General features: G+C 40.1%; 3 protein-coding genes across 5 annotated transcripts; 2 read left to right on the plus strand and 1 right to left on the minus strand.

Moving 5' to 3' along the window:
• Positions 1-4,212: 4,212 nt before the first annotated feature.
• tlr21 (toll-like receptor 21) lies at positions 4,213-8,431 on the plus strand. Its single transcript, XM_049024260.1, has 2 exons — positions 4,213-4,271; positions 4,696-8,431. Exon 2 carries the CDS (start codon positions 4,916-4,918, stop codon positions 7,832-7,834), a length of 2,919 nt encoding a protein of 972 aa, XP_048880217.1. The 5' UTR covers positions 4,213-4,271; positions 4,696-4,915; the 3' UTR covers positions 7,835-8,431.
• On the minus strand, positions 8,415-12,368 carry si:dkey-250k15.4 (uncharacterized). Of its 3 annotated transcripts, none has more exons than XM_049024273.1 (4): positions 11,695-12,350; positions 10,048-11,375; positions 9,653-9,816; positions 8,415-9,222 (listed from the first exon to the last, which is right to left on the minus strand). In XM_049024273.1, exons 2-4 carry the CDS (start codon positions 11,372-11,374, stop codon positions 8,635-8,637), a joined length of 2,079 nt encoding a protein of 692 aa, XP_048880230.1. In that variant the 5' UTR covers position 11,375; positions 11,695-12,350; the 3' UTR covers positions 8,415-8,634. The 3 variants fall into 3 exon arrangements, with proteins under 3 accessions (XP_048880230.1, XP_048880229.1, XP_048880231.1); XM_049024272.1 differs by having other exon boundaries at positions 9,653-9,834; XM_049024274.1 differs by having other exon boundaries at positions 9,653-11,375; positions 11,695-12,368.
• A 234-nt stretch (positions 12,369-12,602) lies between these two features.
• pafah1b3 (platelet-activating factor acetylhydrolase, isoform Ib, gamma subunit) lies at positions 12,603-15,918 on the plus strand. The gene is made up of 6 exons (XM_049024380.1): positions 12,603-12,694; positions 13,194-13,282; positions 13,361-13,450; positions 14,365-14,481; positions 15,045-15,167; positions 15,490-15,918. The coding sequence occupies exons 2-6, from the start codon at positions 13,202-13,204 to the stop codon at positions 15,748-15,750; spliced, it is 672 nt and encodes a 223-aa protein (XP_048880337.1). The 5' UTR covers positions 12,603-12,694; positions 13,194-13,201; the 3' UTR covers positions 15,751-15,918.
• Positions 15,919-20,818: the final 4,900 nt, after the last annotated feature.

Here is a 20,818-nt window from a genome sequence, read left to right on the forward strand (position 1 = left end):
ATCTCCTTGATACATTTGGCCTGTTTTTCCTTTAAAGGTGCTATAGAATGAAAATCTGACTTTACCTCTGCGTAGCTGAAAAGGGAGAGTTGGAGAAATTAGATGAGATGGAATTGAATTACCATGAACTGCAAATAGATTTTTTTCTCTCTTTTAAATATAATTCCTGAATATGAAAAAAGGAAGTGTTTTGGGCTGTTTTGAAATTATTACATAATAGTCTTTAACATGCCCTCAAATGTAACATATGCTAATGCACTGTCAAGCTCAATGGGCATGCCACATTCAGACTTCAACAGTTGCACAGGTATTGTGAAGAAGGAAGCAGGGGACAGCAGCTAAAATGGCAGGCTGCATGAGGCTGTAACGGGGATGTCGGCACTTTTGATCTTGTTAGTTATGTCTGAGCTGTCAAATTGCCTCCCTGTGAACAAGCCAGTCAGAGCAGAGCCTATACACATATTAATGAGCAGACCAAATAAGGCCAAAAATAGGGTGGTAAATGGACCTGTAAAACCACTGCACGACATTTTTTGACTATATAGACACCAAAGAACAATTTGGTAAAAAAATGCATTCTGTGGCACTTTTAGTATTATGAATACTTCCTTTCCATGAAATATTTATAGTCACTTAATTCCACCCAATCTGGAATGCCGCATATTGTGTCTGACATGTGCTGCTCTCAGCACCTACTAGTGGTTAAACACTCTTAGGATGGTGCTTGATATTTATTCAGTTCTACTAGCCCTGTTAGCACCCAAGCAAAAGGTGATATTCAGCCCTAACTAGCCATCCAACAACTGACCTGCTTTGTTTTGTCTGATTTTCCATAGATAGTTCCCTGTGTGTCTTTGGATGCGTTTATTTTTACACTTGTCTTTAATTTGAATATCTCTGAGCTATTCTTTCCGTACACTTCTGCCCATGCATTAAGATCATCCGATACAGACTTACTGTACCTAAGCATAGGTTATGAACTATGGGTGGCAGAGCATTTAGTGTAGCAGCTCCTAAACTTTGGAATGCTCTTCCTCTTTTTTGTGCTTTTGTAAAGTGTCCTTGAGTGTATGAAAGGCGTTATGTAACTACAACTTACTATTATTTTTATTATTCAACACTGGAGTCAGCAGCTGTTAGCTAAGAGGATACCTGATATCTTCCAATAACCAGCCACCAGCAAACACACCATCTTATGCCATCTGTCACACTCCAAAGCTGGACCAGGTATAAGGATCAGTGTACTCCCAGGCCACTTGGCCACAATGTCCCGGTATCAGTAATAGTGTCCATAGAAACATTTCAAAGTCAAATTTTGATATTAATATCAATATGGATATAATTTGACGTTAGGTTTTAGCGTTGTCTTAATATTACCCATTTCTCTTGCATTTTTATCTTCATATATGGTTACAAATAACCTTAATTTACATGCTTCATACCCATAATATGTTACTGCTCTACAATGCACTTATGGCATAGACCTAAATTCAGTAAGGTATATTCAGATAGTCATGCTCCGGTCGTTCCAATCCTCCCGTGTGCCACTCCCCCTCATTTAGCTTGTGTGGAATTCTTGTGTTATCAGCTGTTTCTAGTTATGTTAATTAAGGAAGAAGAATTTTATTCATTTCAATTCTAAGAAATTCAATGCAGTCACAATACACATGAATGTCACATAATCCAGCAAAACATAAATAATCATACAATAGATTTACTTTCTAGATAGTACATGTAGATATCGACCTTGTATATATGTACTAATGAATGATGTATACATTATATCTGCAGTATTGTATAATAAAAAATGTTTAATTGATTTAAACTGCATTCTATCAATATATATTTGGTTTATGTCAGCCCTTTAAATTCTTTTCATTGGACATATATTGATTGATTTTGCATATTTAACTGTTTACATGTGTGTCCATTTATGAGTAGCCTGTAGTACCTTTTCTTGTGTCAGTGGGTTGTCAGTGCGTTGTCAGATGATTAGGGTCATGGATAGGGTTACTTGTATGACTGAATGGAGTGCTCTTCCACCAGGTCAGGTCAGGTCATGTTAGGGAGCATGCAGTGCATTGTCGCACCCACCACACAGAGAAACTCCACAAGATCCCGACCGGCGATCCCCCAGGCAGATACACCTTCCAGTCCCACCCTCTGGAAGTGGCCATCCATCTGCCACAGCCAGGTGTTACGTGGGTGTCACCTTAGCCTAGTCCAGCTGCTTGGATCCTCAGCAATGAGGATCCTGTTAGCTGGATCACCCTCAAGGAAACATGCCAGATGGCCATAATGATGTAAATGACGTGTCCTCACAATGCAGGTAATGTGCCTCATTCGGAACCCCTCTAGCAACCGCTCATTCAACACAAAGTCAAACCAGCGGTACCAAAGGAGTCCAGTCTTCGTCTCAGCTCACTGGATAGTGTCCATGTCTCACAGCCATACAGCAAGACAGGGAGCACCAGGACTTTGAAGAATTTGTCCTCTTGCAAAAAATTTTTTAAATCAGGACTTTCAAATTTAGAAATTTTAACGCCACTTACCCATTTCCAGTGACCTCATGACCCCCATGCTCTTCCAATCCATCTGCTGACTGGTCACCATATGAGTCACCATAGACATGAATGTCACTGTCGAGGTAGGAAAATCTTTCAACAAAGTCGACATTCAACCCACAGACAGACACACTACTGATGGCTGTGCCTAAGAAGTCATTAAATGCCTGGATCCTGGTCTTTATCCAGGACACCCGCAATCCCAGACACTTACACTTCTCACTCAGTCTCTCAAGAGCCCCAATCAGAGCCTCCATCACTAAGATCATCACATCATTGGCAAAGTCAAGATCAGTAAATCTTTCTTCACAATGGACGCCCCACAGCTGCTGGACCCCACGACCCTGCCCAACACCCAGTCCATACAAGCATGAAACAGAGTAGGAGCAAGAACACGTCCCTGGCGAACCCCAGAATCAACTGGGGAAAATGCAGAGGTTCTCCCTCCACTCTGCATCACACTCACTGTACCAGGGTACAGGATGACCATGATGTCCAGCAACTTCAGGGAATCCTGCAAAGTCTCAGGATGTCCCACAGGGCAACTTGATCAACTGAGTCGAACACTTTACAAAACTCAACTAAGGCTGCAAAGAATCTCTGCCGATATTCGCTTACACTCGATGAGAACCCTCAGTGCAAGAATATGGACAATGTCAAGATCTCTCAATTCATTTCTGTAGCTGTATTTCTTGTCAGACTAAGGATTATATATCTGGAGCTTTGAGCCTGCATAACTTCACAAAGTGACCCTGGCATTTATGTAGCAAGGCTTCACAGCTCCAACACTTATTCCCTGACTACAGTTAAAAACAGCTTTCTGTTTCTTTGTTCTCACCAACTATTCTTTTACTCTGTCTGTTCTGAGCTGCCCTCACAAACCATGGCATTTCTCAGCTTAGTCAGTTTATTATTAAAAACTATAAATAGCAGGGACCGGATTTTTCAACATGAAAAAAATCGATTCCTGTATACTAATCATCTTGCAGTCTGAATTAGAACATTACTCAGTTACATTTTTAGTAAGTTCATGGAAGCTGCATGAAACGAAAAAGCTGACCGCAGTCCGCCCAAGTACCTATAGTTTGACACCTGAGCTAAACAGTCAGGGCAGGAAAAGGAACCCAGCCAAATGACAGTATGTGGACTACCCTACAACAGGCAACTACTGCAGTAGATTAGAGCTGAAACCAAACTGTACAATACACCTGCAAGGAACAATGATAAATACTGAAACTGAATCAAACTGTCTTTGTACCTTAAAATCATTTTTGAATATGGTCATTGTTCCTAGGAATTGTGAGCAGTATACATAATATTTAGTCTTTTATTAATTTGTCAACTTCTGTATCAAATAGCTAAAATGGCATTTTAATTTTATGTTGGTAACGAAATTGTAAATTAGTTCTAATTTATTATCTCTATATAATATGCCTAGTATTATTTTAATTTGATCAGCAGTAGTTAATTTTCATAAAACTACCATTTTGTATGGCTAGGCTGTATTCTACAATATTCTTCTCTGAATATACTCTTTGTTACTTTCTTCTTGTTCCTCATTTTTTGATTAAAACAAAAGCTGAGGGAGAAGATTGTGGTTAACATGTCTTTCAGGGGAAACAGGAAAGGGACTTCTGCATTTAGAGCAGTTCGAGACACTTCCTTAACTAGGAAATCAATCACAAGACATAATCAGCACTAACAGAGGTAAGACAATGCTACTTGTTAAAATCTAAAGAAGAATTCAGTAATTTATTAATTGTTTCACTGCAACAAATGTTCTGTATTAATTATACTTAATTAAACTGCATTCCTACATAATGGTATAGAACTACTGATAATCATGTAAGTAAAAAGAAACCTTTTGTGAAATGTATACCACAGAACAAAATAGCAAAGAGCAGTTTAATATGTTACAGCAAATTGCAAGTACAAATTGCTATTTGCTATTTTCAATGATATTTCTTAAAAGGAAAACTGCTTCTGCTCAAGAAATATCACAAAAAGTGGACCTATAAATGAATACTGTAACTCTGTAATTTTGATACAGGTATGTATAATAATGGAATCAAATATGAAACTGAAAGGGAAATGTTGTATAGTAACTAACGTTTTTATTTATTTATTTTAGGGATATCGCAGGAATATTACTATTGGATTCTCTTGTGAAATCCCTGTCAAGTCTGGTTCACCTGGACAATTGTTAAAATACCTAATAAATTTTCCATTGTAGCAGTTTCAGAATATTACATCATGAGGATATATGATCACGACATCTGATACTACAAAGCAAAAAAAACAGAAGAATATCAAGCTTCTATGTTTTAACATTGCATCCTCAGCTAGATGACATGACTAAGTCCATATACATTGCTCTCGTTTTTTCAGGGCATTTATTTCAGCTCGTACTGCTTGCAGCTGGATACAGCTTCCAAAACTGTATAGAAAACCCATCACAAAATGATTCATTCAACTGCATTCACCGTAAGCAAAGGAACATATCTGCACTTGTTGGAGATCTACCTTCCTGGGCTACAGTTCTTAACATTTCCCATAATTATCTGCAAGACATTCCAGAAAGTTCATTTTCTCAGCTCCGCCAGCTGAAAACCCTGAGAGTGGATTCTAATAATTTACTAAATATAAGGGACAATGCCTTTTCTGGTTTGGGACACTTGGAAACCTTGAATCTGTCTTCCAATAACATTGCCCATCTCAGTTCTGCAGCATTTGCTGACCTTGCTAACCTAACTTGGCTTATCCTGAGCAACAATGTTTTGCAAAATTTGTCAACCCAAATTTTTTCAGGACTTTCAAATTTAAAAATGTTAAGTTTGCGCGCAAACAGTTTGGTTAATTTCTCTGAGATAACTGAATCAGTAACACATCTGTCACAGCTAAGGAAATTAGACCTCTGTGGTAATAGTTTGTCATCTCTTCAGCATTTCTCTGGCTTTCCTCGTTCCCTAGCCATCCTCTACTTGTGTAAAAACCATCTTGCCACACTATCATGTGACTATAGCTTCCTTAGCAATATCCGCATATTGGACCTGTCATACAACATGCAACTCCAATCAAGTGCCTTACAGGATCTAAATCTGAAGAATATTAATTCACTACATTTGGGTTTCACCCAAGTCTCACCCTATCAGCTCTTCAATGACAGCAGTGTGAACCCAGGTCATGTGGACTTATCAGGTATGAATTTATCAACCAAAAATCTTCTGAAAAACCTGTGCAGTCTTTTGAAAAACAGAAATGCCAGTTTGCATATGCTAAATCTTCAGAACAATGGGATTCGAAACCTGGAGAAAGCAATATTCTCTACTTGCCCCTTGTTTAAAATAATCAATCTGTCTCACAACAAGTTAAAAAAAACAAATTGTCTAAGTTTTCTCCAAGATCAGAAATCATTGGTAGAAGTCATTTTGGAGCACAACCGTCTCAATGGCCTTGAAAATTGCTCGAGCAGTTGGCATTTTCATAATGTGACTCAATTAAGTTACCGCTACAACCGAATCCTCAGTGTGAAATCCCATGCATTTACCCCAACTCCTAGACTACAGGTCCTCAAATTGAATATAAATAACATTGCATATATGGTAAAGAGAGCATTCAAAGGATTAAAAGACCTAATCACACTTCGTCTTGACAATAATCTTCTGACAGACCTCTATGAGGAAAGTTTTGTGGGCTTGGACAGATTGCAGATCCTTAACCTTCGTAACAATCGCATTGCAGTCATTTTCAATAACACTTTCCACACCCTTAATCAGCTGAATATTCTAGATCTAGGTGGAAATAAGATTTCGCATCTCCAACCTGAAGCATTTGTGGGCCTTAAAAACCTAAAGAACCTCTACTTGGACCGAAACCATCTGAAAGAAATCTACAGAGAGCAGTTTGATCATGTACAAGCTACACTGCAAGTCCTGGACCTTCAAAGGAACTTGATTCACTACATGTCCATCCATACAAGCTCTCCATTTGTGAAACTATCAAAACTGCAAGACTTAAAATTGGATGGACAGCAGCCATTTGGGATTACCTTGTTGCCTCATGGCTTTTTCCAAGGTCTCAAATCTCTTAAATCCCTCTATCTCACAAATAATAAGATATATACTTTCCAAACTGATACATTTGATGACTTAATCAGCCTGGAATTCCTGTCTCTGGACAACTGCTGTAGGGGAGTTGCACCACTATGGCCAGGAATTTTCAAAAACCTTCACAATCTTAAGAGACTCTCTGCAGAGAACATAGGCACAGAAACTCTTTCAGCAAAAGTTTTTGGTAACCTTACCAAGCTGCATATCTTGCAGCTGACCAATAACAACATACAGACCATGGATTCTGCGCTATTAGATCAGCTCCCCAATCTACGCTACCTTGACCTTCGTCTCTGCCCCTTAAGTTGTACTTGCATTAACAGCTGGTTACAGAACTGGACCAAGAATAACAATAAAGTTCAGCTTGTCTACTTATATAATTTAACCTGCCCAGACCTTTCACAGTCTAATTTTTATAGCTTTGACCTCAAAGTATGTTACCAGGACTTTGGTGTCTACCTTTTTGCCTCCACCAGTGCCTTGCTTTTTTTGATGACTGTTTTCCCATTGCTCTATGTCAAGCTCTATTGGCACTTAAAATACACTTATTATGCGTTTTTATCCTGGTTTGGTGAGTATTGGCATCGACTTCAAGATAATGAAGAGCAATGGAAATATGATGCATTCATCTCCTATAACTCTGCAAATGAGAAATGGGTGCTAAATGAGTTGCTGCCAAATTTAGAAGGAAGGGAGTCTTCATACCGGCTTTGCCTGCATCACAGAGACTTTGAAGTAGGACGAAATATTGTGGATAATATCGTGTCAGCAATATATGCTAGCCGTAAGACACTTTGTGTCGTGAGCCAACACTACCTCAGCAGTGAATGGTGTTCTCTGGAGATTCAGCTAGCCAGCTACCGCCTTTTCCATGAATATCGAGATGTATTGATACTGGTCTTCCTTGAGCCAATACCAGAGAGGCAATTGTCTGTCTATCACCGCATGAGGAAAGTCATGCTCAAGAAAACTTACTTGCAATGGCCAAGCCCAGACTGCTCAGATCCTGTTCAAGCACAGGAACTCTTCTGGAGTCAGCTTAGGAGAGCACTGAGGAGTAGCAGCATGAATCAACATGGTGAGAAAGTGCAAGAAGTAAGGGAAGAGTACTGTCCTATTAATAAAGTGACGGATGATGAAATCGGTTATTTAATGCCCTGATTAGTACTGCTCATCACCTTTTGTAACACCAGCAGTTATCAATCCTGGAAGTGAATCTTAATCTTCTAAGTAGATTCAGCATTGATATCTTTGCATAATGAGAAATTATAGGCAGAAACTAAGCTTTGCTATATTTAGTTTCATGTATTTTTTAACAAGATGGCAATGTGGTTAGCATAACAGCCTTATACCTGTGAGCTCGATTTCTGCCCCCAGCTGTCTGTGTGAAGTATGCCTGTTCTCCCTGTGTTAGCTGAAGGTTCCTTTTAGTACTGCCAAAGTCCAAAAGCATGTGGTTGGATGAACTGGTGTGTGAATGTGTACTCTGCAATGGTTTGGCATCCCTTCCTGGGTTTTCCCATGTGCTGTGCTTCCTGGGATTGGCACCAGGCTTGCCCTAACTATGCATGTAGTTTTTTGTGTACTCTGCATGATATGAGAAAAAATTATTCAGATTGGCCAATTTAAGTACACAATTATAAAAGGTAAACTACTTTGTAGAGTGAACTGTAAATATCTCATCAGTAAATTGAAGTGACATATATATATATAGCTTACCATAATAAAATGTAATAGACTATTAGTTTTACATATGTACGTTTATTACATAACAATATTTGCAAAATATAAAGATTCTTAACATCTGAACTTCTAAACTGAAATTGTATTTTGTATTACATATTTGACCACATTCATTTTTACAGTACTCTGAGCTTTCCAAGTAAAATTTTTATGAAAACGTCCAAGCATGTGTGAATCATTTTTTTTGCACAACAAAAATATTTTGTAATAAATGCAGATCAGTAAAGCTTCATTCGAGGGTAAGACCAATGTTCAGGGCTGGGGTAAAAAGGGAAGGACAGTTTTCTGGGAGACAATCCTTTTTCTAGCCTATCAGAGGGTGGATATTGACTCATGTCCAACCTATAGAATTTAGATGTTGAAGGAAGTATGTGAGAGGGATAGTATGTCTGCATATACTGATTCAAAGATGGAGAGTGATCGGGAGGAGAAGAATTTTTGTTTAAATAGCTTTTCTCTGTGTCAGCTGAACACTCTTCCCAAAGCTTCAAATGACTTGAGCCATTTCTAGGAGCTGAAAGAGTATATTTTAAGAAAGGCTTTCTGTTCCTCTCAAAACTTTCTGTTGGGCTTAAAAAGGACACATTAGTGTCACACTTCTTCTCTCCAACAATGAAAGCTGTTGTTCCTTTGTTCAAAGGATTTACCCTAGGCAATAGAGACCTGTCATGTGTTTTAACTGGAACCGGAGATAATGCATCAAACGATGGTTGGAGATCCATAAAAAACTCTGGGGAGTGTGGCCTCAAAACATTAACGGACACACTGGATTGCTGGATTGTAGTGCCTGAATTCCACTCTCGTGCCTAGATGAATATAAAAGCAGGCAGCATAACTATACATTAAAATACATTATTATTAAGTATTTTAAAAGCATTCATAAGTAATGCACATTTAACAATGCAATCTGATCTGAATGCAAAAGGTAATTCCACTAGAAAATAATATTTTTTTTATTAAATGTCATGATGCCTTGTATTTACAACACCCGCCACTTTTCAAATAAGTGTCACCTGCTGGTACCACCTAGAGGCGGTTAATTCCCCACTATGTATTGGGAGCTTAAATTCATGCACCCTCAGGTAGCAAGTTCCAGCTAATATAATTCTTAAGATTTCTCCATTGAATGCACATGCACACAATTTACATATATACTTCAGAAACACACATCAACAATACAAAAACATTTGCTACTTTAAATACAAATAAGGAGAAATAATAGTGCAGATTTCTCACTGCTTTTTTAGCTTGTGGTGACTCAGAGAGCAGCTGCGGCTCCAGTTTTTGGGGGTTCTTCTGTTTCCTCCTCCGATGGCAGCCAGTTTTGTGTGTCTTGGCCCAGGGTGGCTCTCTGTCTGGGCTATGGCCTCCATTTGAATGGGATGGAATAGACTTGGAATCTGGATGGGAAGAGGCAGCTGTGGAGCAAGTTGAGCAAAACCAGTAATGCAGAATGCCCAATTTACCATAGCTACTAGAAAGCCAAAAATCAACTGCATGGAGGTCTAAGTAACCAGCTTCAGTTTACAGTCATATTGCTTATTAAATGCAACATATTACATGGCACTATTGAACTCTGTTTACACTGGTGTCTGGATGAACTAGATAAACATATAAGTACATTGTCTGACCTCTTTCTGCCACCATTGCATCACAGCCAAGGGTATGCTGCACTGCATGGAGATTGTTTTGCAGCTGGACACCATGCCTCTCTTGAAGTGCCTGGAGCAGAGCCTCCTTGCTTTCCACCAGCAGATATCCCCGGCGCCACAATGGCATGTCTAGGGAGTGATGCAAGCGCGAGACTACTGTGGCCACGCGTGCAGAAGCATAATTCTCAGCTTTATTTTGTGTCACATCTTCCACAGTAGGTGGGTCAGAGTCTAAACTGACATCATGTCTAAGACTGTTTTGAGAATCGCTAATCTCAGACACCTGTAGGAAGGCTGATGTTGTCATTGTCTTTGAGTCATTGCATTGTTGCCTCTCCTTCTCCATAGTATGCGATTGCAGTGAATCATTATCCAGTACTACAGCCAAAGAGCTCAACTCAATTTTATTTGAAATCCTACCATCGGAACTGTCTGAGGATAACTGGAAGGCAGTTTCATTTTCAGATGAATGACATGATAGAAATCTGGAATCTGCTGCGAATTTCTCTTGAAGAGAACTTGTTCCCTGGCTGTTGGAATCTTGTTGAGAAACAGAAAATCCTGTTTTTTCAACTTCTCCTGAAATTAGGCCTACCAAAAAAGATTCACCTGTCTTCACCATTTTTTCTAGCACAACAGCTTTGGAGGGAGTTATACAGGAGTGCTCTCGGTTAGTATTTATCTGTGTAATTCCTTCTTTGCTTTTTTTCCGACTTTTCTTACATGGACTAAAAACAGGGTGACAGTATGCACTGGGACCAGGATCAGGAGATGGATAACAAGCAGAAGGAACAGTATTTTTAGTGGTACAAATTTTACTAAGGTTTTCTCTTCTTCCTCCATCGGTTTTCCTACTCTGGTCCGTCAACAGTCGTACAATGTTGATGGATTTTACTTCATGGCTAAACAGACCACGATGACCAATTAGACGACTGTCAGTAATGATGCAGGGCTCCTGCTTGGAGAAAGTCCTGCCAGACAGAGGTTCTCTGGACAGAGGGAGCTTTTGGCATTTAGGACGGCAAATGGAGCATTTAGATGTTTTAACTTCCCTCCTACTGTATTGGCGATAGCTTTGCTTGGTCTCTTGTCCTTTCTGACTTCTGAATTGACTTCTTTCCTTATGAGTCTTTAGTCGTTTCACTTTGAATTTTCTTGCTTGGCTTTTACAAAAGCTTACACCGGAAGGATCTTGGATGCACTGGGTAGATGAACCACTGAGTTCTTCATGCATATTGAAGCGCTTATTAAAAACATCCAATACATTTTGCCTGTCTCCTACTGTCTCACCATGAGTCTGGCTCATTCTGAAATGAACATTGGGTTGAGAAGTTACACAAACATACTTACTGTTACTGTGTTAATCTCCAGTAAATTCCTACAGTAGTCAACAAGGCAGAAAATTTATATGGTTCCTTATCTACATTGCTTTTTTTATAGTTACAGTAGAGTAATAAGTAAATTAGTATATGATTTGTAATCACTCTGATTTAAGTTTAAGAAACAAGTTTGTGGTAAATATTAAAATGCCAAAGCATATCTTCGGTTATGTATTTCAAACAGTTACACTGTAATTCATACAGTTACTTCAGCAATTAAACCGACGTTATTTACTACCCATCTTACCTTCGTTCACGAAGCACCGGGTGCCACTGAACAAACTGCTGGAGTCACGATTGAAACTCTTCCATTAGATAGCGTTGGTTAATTTATACACCGCATGGTTGTATAAATGTGGGCGTGCGCGTACAGAATATATTATTAATTACTGTATTTTTTTTTTATCTTGTCAAAATGACTTTATGAGCTAGTCAGATTTAAAACCTGACTGAAACACGGTTGCTAGGTTACCTGCCCGTGATACCCTTACAATTTGCGCACTAAATTTTCCTCTTTTGCCAAGACATACGATACGCGTAAAAAAACCTATTTGTGTATTTAAAAAAAAAAAAAACATACGATTACTGTCACAGACATTTTACACAAAAAAGAACACGACTCCTGCTTTTTACACACACTACAACGTATCATAGTTAACTGTATTTTGAATTTTTTTTTATTGCATTTAACAATACTCGGTCGCTAAACTTTTGCATGTCTGCATGCAGTTCTGCTATGCATTTATTTAATCCTATTCATAATATGAACTGTTTCCTTCCTTTATTTTCCAATATAATATAATATAATATAATATAATATAATATAATATAATATAATATAATATAATATAATATAATATAATAAGCACTAAAGCCAGAGGAGCGTGAATCAATATACTTGCTATTTTGGAAAAATAGCGGGCACTTCCTAGTGAACTGAGCAGTACCTGTGGAAAGGTCTAAGTTTGAAAAAAGGAGGGGGGTCTCTTTAAGATTATAAAGTAATCAATAAAAAAATAAATTACTTTTGCTTTTTGTAAAACAAATTACATCTTATTTATTTAAATGTAGATTATCGTATTTAGATATTGTGTCAATTTTACACGATAAATTAACATTAACATTGTCAAACATTGAAAGATGTCCCCTGTGTTTGTAAATGGAGTATGCAGATGTCATTGTTTCTTCCTTACACAGTGAACGTTTGTGAAGGAGTTCGTCAGCTGTCTTTCTTTCCCTTTGTTTAGGTGATTATGAAAAAATGTTATTACAAAATCCTCTAATGTACTTTCCTAATAAGACATGTAAAAGAGGTTTACACAGATGTATTTTTTTCCGCAGCTCTGCGCTCTGTTTGTGGCAGATTCACGTCTAAGCCAGAATTGCTATACATGTGTCATGCTATATCGATACTACCCACAATGTTGTTGACAAGCTATTCTTTACATTATTTTCCACAATTAATTAGTCAAGGTGATAACAGTGCGGTTAAAACAAATCTGAAGGGCACGTCCATTTGTTTTATCTTTTATGCGTTATTGCTAAATGTTAGCAACCCTTCAAGTCATGGAGAAGGCCACTTATTTAGCTGGCTAATTCACATGTTTTTGACTTGCATTACATTACTGAAATCCGAGTCAAACGACAAATAGTTCATTTAATTTTAATCGACAATCGACCCTATTTATTTATATAGGGGACAGTTATTTCCCATGTGTAAGTAATATGAATCTAATTTTGTTTCAGATAAAGTCATGAGTTGTGCAGATTCTAACCCGGCTGCCATACCAACTCCTTGCGTGGACATTCAGGGAGATGGTCGGTGGATGTCTTTGGTATGTTTTTCTGATAAAATTTTGATCTGTAAATACAGCCCAACGAACGTGATGATGACTTTTGTAATCCTTTTACAGCATAATCGCTTTGTGTCAGACAGTAAGGACAAGGAGCCTGATGTCCTCTTTGTTGGAGATTCCCTGGTTCAGCTTTTACAGCAGTTTGAGGTTACATTTATTTTCTTTGAAATGTGATATAGTTGTTAGATGCCTGTACAATCTCATGTTATAACTCATATTTTTATGTAATGGGGGAAGCATTACCATGTCTATATGTTGTCCATAGCAAAAGATGGTGAGCATGATGGGACCTGGGAAGGGTACAGGGCAAGGGACACCCAGGATGGGATGCCAGATTTTCACAAGGCGCACAGGCTAGCGCACTGAAACACTAAAGGCACTTTAGAGATACCAAATAACCACTCAGACGTTGTTTTTTATGGTTTATTTCAAACACATTCACATTCACTATATTTACATAACATATTTCCAGTCTGTTATATTTGAAAAGGAGTAGGCAGAAGTATAGCCCTACCCCCATCCTATTATTCAAAGCTCACTTTAAACACTTTTTGTCAAATAGAAAAAAGACAACACAACAAAACAACACTATTACTTTCATATAAAGACTGAACACACCAAATGACACATTTCTTTCAAAAGGAAAGTCTTGGCATTACCATCCCAAGGTAAACTGCTCTTCTTCATCCTCATATTTATTTATATTGTTTGTTATATTTAAACATATTTATTTATATGTTTGTTATATTTTCTTTTAAACTGACTTTTACTTTGTTTTAATCCTTTTGTTAAACTGTTCCATAATTTAACCCCTGCTCTTGAAACACACATATTTTTTAATGTTGTTCTAACACAATGGATTTTTAAATTCGATTTCCCTCTTAAATTATATGCCCCCTCTCTCTCTGAAAACGATGTAAGTTATGGATGTAAGTTATTTCTTGCTTTAAATATTATCTGTGCTGTTTTAACCACTCAGACATCAAATTGCATATTTTTCAATTGTTAATTTTAATTGTGCATTTTGTCTTATCCTTGGTGTAATGGGCTGTCGCTGGTAGGTTTGGCGAGACCTGTTTTCTCCACTCCATGCTCTGAATTTCGGAGTGGGTGGTGATGCCACACAGCATGTCCTTTGGAGATTAAGCAACGGAGAGCTTGACCATATCAGCCCAAAGGTATATCCGTACATTACATGTACATGAACCCATTTTTTTTCCATGACCACGATAAAATCTATAAAGATACAGTTTCAGCATTTTTCTTCATAGTAATCCCCTATCATCCCTGTTTTTGGGATGTTTTAGCTCATTCACTTCTAAGTACAGTTGTTACCCTGTTTTCTGATATTTGTGAATACATAAAGAATGATAGACATAATCAACTTGTGGTTGTTTAGTCTTTCCATGGTCAGTTGAATAGAACAATGTGGCACTGGTATTTTACCCAAATTAAATTTACTAATGTAAACCTGGCCCAGTGTTTTAACTTGAAAACTCTAGTTTCATTTTTTTCTAATGAAAAAAAAACAGCAGTTTATTTGATGTCACTAATAAATGTACTGATGCTTTATAAAATCTGGGCCCTTGTCTCTTCCGTTTAATTTTTTTGTTCAGTTTTTTTCAGTGTGACTTGAAAGCAAACATTTATATGCTAAGGGATCAGTTAGTATGGTTAATTATAATTGGTTAAGTAATGTCTTTCATTTTTGTTATTTGTCCTCCCCACTGTCTTTTTCCAGGTGGTGGTGCTGTGGGTGGGCACTAATAACCATGGTCACACACCAGAGCAGATCTGTGAAGGCATCATTGCTATTGCACGACTTATAAGCAACAAGCTTCTCCATGCTCACACTATAATTCTGGTTAGTCCAGCCATCTTTACGTTTCAGACTTAGTTTAACATAGTCTGCATTGCTTATCTACCTTTCACCGGTGCAGTGTTTGTTGAGTAACAAATTCTAAATATTGTTTTGTAAATTCTTATTTTTGTGAATAACAGTTAATAATGCAACACAAGGAGTGCCGTTATGTATACGGGACATAAAAGTAGCCTGTTGCAATCACAGTTGCACAATATATTGAGAATGCAGTGTGTGAGAGTTTTGTTTTTCATCCTATATGGCCCAGGTCATGGCCGACATATTTGCCCTTGCTGTCCGTAATGACAGTTCCTCTGTCATGTAGGGCTTGCTACCTAGGGGTGAGAACCCCAACACTCTCCGTGAGAGGAATGCAAAGGTCAACGAGCTGCTCCAGCAGGCTGTGCCCTCTCTGCCCCGTGCCTCCTACCTCTCTGTGAATCGTGGCTTTGTGCAGCCCGATGGCAAGATATCTCACCAGGACATGTACGACTACCTGCACTTGACCCCTCAGGGCTACCACAACGTGTGCAAGCCAGTGCATGATGCCATCACTCATCTTCTGGAGAAGCGGGGAGAGAACTGAAAACCATGTTCTGTGCCTTGGCCCCTTATTTTCATGCCAACAGATGATATACATTACTGGGGGAGTTCAGTCTGATCTACCTATGGGTTATGGCTTTAAAACACTACCCTCACTGTTTAGGTTTAAATGTAATGTATTGCAGTAAAAATGAGATGCATTCTGACTGTACCTCAGGGTCCTGTATTTTTTGCTTATTCAGCTTGTGTTGTAATTGCAAAGTTATCCACCCTTTTTTGAGGTTTGTTTTGTAATCTAGTTTGTCAAGAGAGGGGAGATGAAGTGTTAAAAATGTGAGTAACAAGCTGCAATTTCACACCGGATGTGTGAAACGTTGCATCATACTTAAAAAGACACTGTTGTAATCATCCTGGCCACCTGAATACAACTGCGGATGATCGACTGGCCCAGTTGTCTGTGTGGTGGGAGCTTTATGTCCAAGACAAACCTACCACAAGACCTGCGTTTTGTGTATTTTAGCAAATTATATAAGACTAACTGGGTTTACTCTGCAGTTTATTTATATCCTGTGTATATTTCCAATATTACCACCATACAAAGGAAATGCAAGCAACTGCTCAAATTATCTGTGGTTATTTTTTGTGATTATATCTGACACAAGCTTTCATATAAAACTGCAGCCTTTTGTGTCATCCCATCCCATGCATGTGGGAACTCTGTGTTGGGGCAAAGCAAAAATACTCCCTAGGAATTATGTTAGTCATACACGTTCCCTTCCTCTTGGCCTGGCAAATGTTTACTATTAGGTGGCTGTGATCAGCCTACAGGACTGTTAGCCCAAGGTGAGTGTTCACTATGTTAACACTTGTCTAATGTGATATTTCTGAACTTCTGAATCTAGTCATTCTAACAAAAGCATGAGTGAAATTTACATATACCTATGGTCTAATTTCTTAGTGGCTTTCTTGCTTATTTTTGCATCCCTTCCCTCAGAGGACAAACAGTGAATCTTGTGAAACTGAGGGCAGACGTTAAAAGTGTCTTATTGGGATTCTTGCAATTTCAGTGACTAGTTTTTTGTAGGGAAGGTGGTTGTCATGCCACATAGGGCACATGTGTCAAACTGAACATGCCTTATAAGATAATACTGATACTGAATCTTACAATAAATAAAAGTAAAATCCCCAGCTATTCTTAGTTTTCCCACTTGGGTTGGGTGGGGCGCACTGTAGCCATGAACAGATGTTTTTGGCAGCAGTATAACAGTGTGAAGAAGCGGAAGAAGAAGTAGCTGTCTATTAATGCTGGTTGCTCATTACTTTATGAGCCCTGAGTGCGCATTGGCCAGAATGCATGAATCCATAGTTCCACCAGTCTAGCACCAGTCACATGCTTGCTTGCGTGCGTGTATGTGGGTGGTTCTGCAACAATTACATAAAAATCTTGGTAAACATTATGCATTCTCCAAATAATGGCAACGATCTCTGTCGGAAATTATTAACTAACAGCACTCTTTGATATTTAAACAATACTGATAAACAATAGTAAACGAGTTAGAGTAATAGTTCGGCAACCGACTTAGCATGGGCTAAATACGCATTAGGAACGTGATGTTATGCGATCCTTAATAAGTGAGACAGAACTTAAACCTTAAACTTCCCCGAGCTGTGCGAGATGCATTGAGTTACAACAACGAGCTACGGGTACCGCCTGGGGCTAAAACTCTAAATTGCAGTTCTTATATTGTCCACTAATCCCTGCATTAGTCGTGTTCCCTCTAATTTGCCTGGCAAATTCGCAGCATTGGTTGTCCTCTGGAACAGATGGCAGCCTGACGAGTTGACTGATGGGTAGAACGTAGCTACAATCCTTGACACAAACTTCTACTGTGCGAATCAGTCCATCATATCAGCTTGCCATTTTGACCTGGTCTGCAATGTGGGTAGTGCCACAGGGACTGTGTCCAGAGCCATCAGCTAATACTTGGCACACTCTCCATGGTCTGCGGCCTCGTACCTCTGAATCATGATATAACACCTGAGGTGTGGATGGAACTGCCCCATCAACAGGAGATTTGGTATGAGTGGATCTGGGTCAGCAACGCCTGACGACACAGCCTACTGGCTTAGAATTTAAGATCCCCGTAACCTCTATCAGGCTGGTCCCCAGAACTTCTGAGGTGACGGTGTGTGAACCCAAGCTGGCATTGAGGGCTGACTTAATTGACTTTATCTCCCTTTCCCAGGCTCCTCCAAAATAAAGGACATGGGGTGGGTTGAATGAGAATCAATTCAATTCAATTTATTTCGTATAGCAGGTTCTCACAACATTACATTGTCTCAAAGCGCTTTACAGCATCCCCGCTAAAAAGCCCCCAGTGAGCAAGCCAAAGGTGACAGTGGCAAGGAAAAACTCCCTAGAAGGAAGAAACCTTGGGAGGAACCAAACTCAGAGGGGGACCCCATCCTCCTGGGTCTGGCAGGGAAAGTCAAACTCTCAATTAGCATTTTCCCAGTCTTAACATTTGACATACAAAGCGGGGGCGGGGAGGTGATCACAGGCAAGTGCTGGAGCTGCTTCGGATAGCAGGGTGAACAGTAGTACGGCAGCAGGACATACAGGTAAGACATCACAGGCAGAAGGCAAGCAGGCCGGATGGGCATCGCAAGGCGACGTTGCAGGCTGCAGGGTAAGTAGGATATCTTGGGGTCTCCAGGTAGCCCCCCTAGGGGGAGTAGGCGAAATAAAATGTTAATAAAATTAGAACCAGTACAAACGGTTAGGTGAGTGCAATATGTAAGCTCCGGCATATAAAGCTTTGGCAGCATAAGTAGAAGGGAGAGGCAAGTGAGAACGCAGGCATAGGGAATCCTTGAAACGTCAGCACTCTAATTCCATAAGGGAGTGTGAAGCTAGAGTGATAGCACTGACAGTTTAGTTCATCCAAAGCCAATAGCACCGATCACAATCCAGCTCTACACCTCGGCCCCCGTCGTCCACTTCTCTGTCGAATTCCCTGTCCATTCTGGCTTGTCTGTCTCTTGTTGCAAAACCGTACACTCGGGGCTAGGTTACTCCAACCACAATCAATCCAACCCCACTTTCTACACCGCTTTTTGGAAAATACAACTCACACACCACCAATACATAAACTCACATGCAACACAAGATAACACAAAATAACACTATTACACTTTTTGGTATTTTGAGATCCCTGGTCACGGGACTCCTACCCAGTACTTTGAGGATTTTAACCTCGGGACTCCAACCCAGTACTTTGTGGATTTTAACCTCGGGACTCCAACCCGGTACTTTGAGGGCTTTATACCTCGGGACTCCAACCCGTTTTAGAGAGGCGGAAACTTACTCCTATAGCCAAACTAGCATTCGGGGGTCCTGAATTCCCCAGGTCTCTAACCCAGCTCACTGGGACCCTTACCCAGTGTTTCTCTTCACTCGTCAGCGAATAGTGGGGCTGCCACACCAAGGACACCACAGTGGGACTCTAACCCACCGTCCTGGGACTTCAACCCAGCCTTAAGTTTCCTTTACCTAAACTCATCCGCCACCTCAATTTACTGACGGCCCTGATGGACACTTCGGACTACTTTATTTAGTATAGCCAATATGCAGATTTTGATAAAACAGGCTCTGCTTACCTTTTGTTAGTGGTGCCTGCAGCCATCCGTGCCCATTCAGGTCTCATCTGGTATTTGCCAAATGCCGACCTCTATCTCATCCCGGACGAGCCCCCAAATTGTTGGAGTACGCTGACTCCACCGGGTCCGTAGATGAGAAGAGATCATCTGGAGGCGTGGATGAGTTAATCCAATATACTTTTATTCCAATAACCTTTTATTCCATTTATTCCAACAGATCGATCTGGGAAGTCTGTGATACACCGTATCCCAACAGAGTTCGACTACTTCACTATTCATGTGTGTCTTATACCCTTCTACAAGCAGCCTCCGCCCCTGTCCGTACTTTTCCACTTTCTGGGAATTTCGCCTTATCTGGTACACCATGTTGTTTTGTACGTTATCCTAGCAGCTGCTATGCCTAGCAGCTGCCACCACAGCCTGCTTCAATAGACTAAGTTTGGTACACACAGAGCCTCCCTACGTGTCCTTGTTCCCCTGCAGATATTGCTCTCCACAAACTGCAAGTGAGCAGTTAGCTAGAGCTAGAACTAGAGTCCCTATAGGCTAGACTAAACAAGTGTGTTTTTAGCCTAGCCGTGAATATTGAGAGTGAACCTGAATCCTGCACATCCGGTGGAAGACTATTCCATAGCTGAAGAGTTCTATAAAAAATGCTCTTCAGCCTACCATAGCTCTTTCTACCCTGGGTACTAATAGATATCATGCTCCTTGAATTGGATCTGTTGTGGTGCTAAACATGACTGCAGGGATGGGTGCAGGGCTTGAAAGGCTTCCAGGAGCTCCCCATTTCCCCCCTTTAAAGTTGGTCCCCTGGTCAGATAGCAGCTCAATGAGTTTCCCACGGTGGGAGATGAATCTTTGCAGGGCCATGAGGAATGAATCAGTGCTTAGGCTAGGGAGCACTTCAATATGGCCTGTTCTGGTGGTTAAGCATTTAAAGAGCAGTCCATTTCTGACCCTTGACACAGCAAAGCTGTGTTCCTTCCTTACTGCCTCTCAGTATTCAATACTTCCGCCTCAGCTCAGCAAACAGGTGCTCGGCTCCTGGATGTTTCAGTTCTCTATCTATCTGTTGAATAAGGAGCTTGGTTATTGGGTGCTTTGGATCTAATAGCCCTGGATGGGCAATGTCCGTTTCCAGCTTATCACACTGGCGCAAACGACCACAAACACATATCAACTGCAGAGACTGGTCCAATTCTGGTGCCAAGGTCAACAGACAACTGTTTGTGGGGAGCGACCTCCCATCTTCCACCAGTTTGGCCTGTCTGCAGTGCTCTGCCTTCGGATTGCCCTCTGCCTCTGGTGCCGCCCCGTGGAGACGCCAGTGAATCCCTCTCGATATTTCGGAGTCTGCTGTGTAACAGCTTGGGCAGCTTGCTGGATGTAAGTTTCGTAGTCTTACAGCCACGCTGGGAGACGCACCGTTTTCCATAGTCGCGCATGCT

The sequence above is a fragment of the Brienomyrus brachyistius genome, chromosome 9 (assembly GCF_023856365.1).
Source record: "Brienomyrus brachyistius isolate T26 chromosome 9, BBRACH_0.4, whole genome shotgun sequence".
Lineage (NCBI taxonomy): Eukaryota > Metazoa > Chordata > Actinopteri > Osteoglossiformes > Mormyridae > Brienomyrus > Brienomyrus brachyistius.